The sequence below is a fragment of the Pinus tabuliformis genome, chromosome J (genome assembly GCF_031772625.1).
Source record: "Pinus tabuliformis cultivar Carrire ecotype Pingquan chromosome J, CPIR1, whole genome shotgun sequence".
Lineage (NCBI taxonomy): Eukaryota > Viridiplantae > Streptophyta > Pinopsida > Pinales > Pinaceae > Pinus > Pinus tabuliformis.
The window spans coordinates 239464536-239467436 of record NC_142295.1 but is presented as its reverse complement, the minus strand read 5'-3'; the positions used below and the strand labels follow the sequence as shown (position 1 = coordinate 239467436).

Genomic DNA, 2901 nt, shown 5'->3' with positions numbered 1-2901 from the left:
CAAAAATACATGTCGCCAGCAGACAGCCACATTTAAATATTCAATATACTGTAGTAAAGACAGCCAGAAGACAGCCACATTTACATATTTCAGTGTAATAAAGAAAGAAATTGTTGACGTCAAAATTTTGCTGAACCCTGGAGATATCAAGCCAGAAAATTTATGAGCTCAATTAAATTTTTCTATAAAAATCTACCATAGATTTTCTTGGATTATCATGCCATTAACGGGGTTACAACACCACACTACTCCCATGGCAGGATAAGCCCTAATTAGTGCGGCCCGGGCGACCTAAGGTTCGGTACCTGACTCCTCTGCCGGTTAAATAGATGTGAGTCCTACTGTTCGATCGGAAAGATAATCGCTTCCAGTAATGTCTTTACCGTTCACCTGACCCAAAAACAGAGCGCACGTACAACGCAGAGCACACGAGGGCGTGCATACCAGCGGACCCGAGGCTAAGGTTAAAGTTTACCGCGGTGCGGTTAGTCTTTGACTGGGGCAGTCGGTGAAGTTCCAGACAGCTCTCCCACGATTTATTCCAATCTGCGTTATAGATTCGGCCGTCCGCTGGTCTCGGAAAATTCATATAAATTCCGTTACCCCTATGCATATACACCCATCGTTTCTAGAATTTCTCCGAGTCTACCCTTTGCTGCAGCAGAGGATTCGTCTACGTCTTTCTGTACATTAAGATTATTCGATACAAGTCGAATTATGGAGGTGGGTCTGGAAGCTGGGCATGGCCGACTGAGCTGCGACAGCAACAAGCTCAGTAACCAGATTTTCTCGTTGCTGGAGAACAATTTTCTGTTCGGCCTCGACTGCGAGAAGGAAAGGTCAACTGGCGGAAAGGTCCGCATTCTGAGCATCGATGGTGGGGGAATGCGAGGCCTCGTAGCGGGGCGCACACTGGCGTATCTGGAAGCGGCACTTCAGAGAAAAACCGGTGACTCCGAAGCCCGAATTGCAGATTTCTTTGATGTGGCAATCGGCACCGGCGTCGGCGGACTCATCGTCGCCATGCTCTTCGCCAATGACGGCGGCGGGCGCCCGCTTTGCCGAGCGGAGGAAGTGTGGAGGCTGCTGGCGGAGGAGGGGAGCAGGATGTTCAAGCCAACGTCGGGAGGGATCTTCGCTAAATTCCGGCGGAAGGGCGCCCATTTCTCCGGCAAGGGCATGGAACGTGTACTGAAACGCTTGTTCACCTCCAAGGACGGGCGGAACTTGACTCTCAAGGACACGCTGAAGCCAATATTGATTCCCTGCTACGATCTGTCAAGCGGTGCCCCCTTCCTCTTCTCCCGCGCCGATGCACTCGAGACCGACAACTTTGATTTCTGTCTCTGGGAAATCTGTCGGGCCGCGGCCGCGGTGCCTGGTTTCTTTGAGCCCGTGCACTTGAGCTCGGTCGACGGTCAGACAACCTGTACGGCGATCGACGCGGGATTGGTAATGAGCAATCCCACCGCGGCGGCCATTACACATGTTGTGCATAACAAGCGGGAGTTTCCGTTGGTGGTAGGCGTTGAGGATTTGCTGCTGCTGTCCGTGGGAACGGGGCAGTTCGATCAGGCATACAATTACGGGAAGGTGAGGAGATGGGGTGCCAACCAGTGGGCTAAACCGGTCATTACAATTGTGGGAGATGGAATTTCCGACACTGTCGATCACGCAATCAGCATGGCATTCGGTCAAAGTAGGCGCAATTACGTCAGGATTCAGGTAACCTAATAGTCTAGAGTCGTATGTATGTCTCTTCTGATTTTTGAAGTTTAAAAGGAATCTAAAGTGCATTGTAACATTTTGTCCTAGACCACAAATTTGAAGCCTGCACTCTGCAATGGCTTGTGCGGTGCATTTTTCTTTTTATTCCCCTTTTTTCCCTTTACTGAACAAGATGTTGTTTATGGGACATACAGGGCAACGGATTCACAGAGAAATGCATGGGCGACATGGACGATCCGAGCGAGGCAAACGTCAAGATGCTGCTGAATTTTGCAAACAACATGCTGAAGCAGAAGGGCATGGAGTCTGTCCCGTTCGGAGGAAAACGAAAGCTCTCCCTCAGCAATGCAGAGCGACTCGAATGTTTTGCAGAGGAGGTCGTTAGTGAGCATCGATCGAGACTTTCGAGGCCGATTCCGACCGTAGTACTGAAGCAAGTGACTCGTAGCCACTAACGACTCTGTGTGCTTAACACCATAACCATTTTCGTCATTCTTAAAAAGATTAGTTAGGTTTTACATGACAAAATACAGCAAGGGAGGCGAGCGGAATCGGAATGCCACGACTCTTTCTTTCATTAATACTTTCTTTTTGGTGTTGATGTAACAAGCAATTAATTAACACCGTTTTTTTATAGGATTTCCAAACAGTAATGGCCACGGGCTTGCGATCAAATGTAATCATTTCTTAATCTGCTGATTATGTCAGCCGAAGAAATCTTCAATCTTTCACTATCCGTGTGCACTAAATGTAACTATTTGTGAAATGATTTCACAGTTCTAAGTTTTAGAATATTGGCTGATTAAGGGTTATTGATGTTGCTAATTTACTTTCACCATTAAAAAAAAAGTATTCTAATTTTAACATGATTTAAACACAATTTGTCATTTTTTTGATTCTCTCATCAAATTCCAGCAAAAAATTTACCCTCCCCTGAAATTAAAGCCACATGCAAGTTAGATATGCTACCGATTTGTATACACAATTAAATTTAAATTTAAATTAAATAAAATATAATTTAATTAATATTTAATATAATTATTAAATAAAATATATGCAAGAATAGAATAAACTAAATGAACTGTACTTTAAATTAATATTTAATATAATTAATAGATGGAATATATCCAATATCATTAGCAAATAGAGTAATTTATCAAATGAAGTATATCC

At 44.7% G+C, this 2901-nt stretch overlaps 1 protein-coding gene across 1 annotated transcript; it reads left to right on the top strand.

The window, feature by feature from the left end:
* The first annotated feature begins 322 nt into the window (after window positions 1–322).
* Window positions 323–2511, top strand: LOC149226628 (patatin-like protein 6). Its single transcript, XM_089377541.1, has 2 exons — window positions 323–1725; window positions 1923–2511. Exons 1-2 carry the CDS (start codon window positions 718–720, stop codon window positions 2181–2183), a joined length of 1269 nt encoding a protein of 422 aa, XP_089233667.1. The 5' UTR covers window positions 323–717; the 3' UTR covers window positions 2184–2511.
* Window positions 2512–2901: the final 390 nt, after the last annotated feature.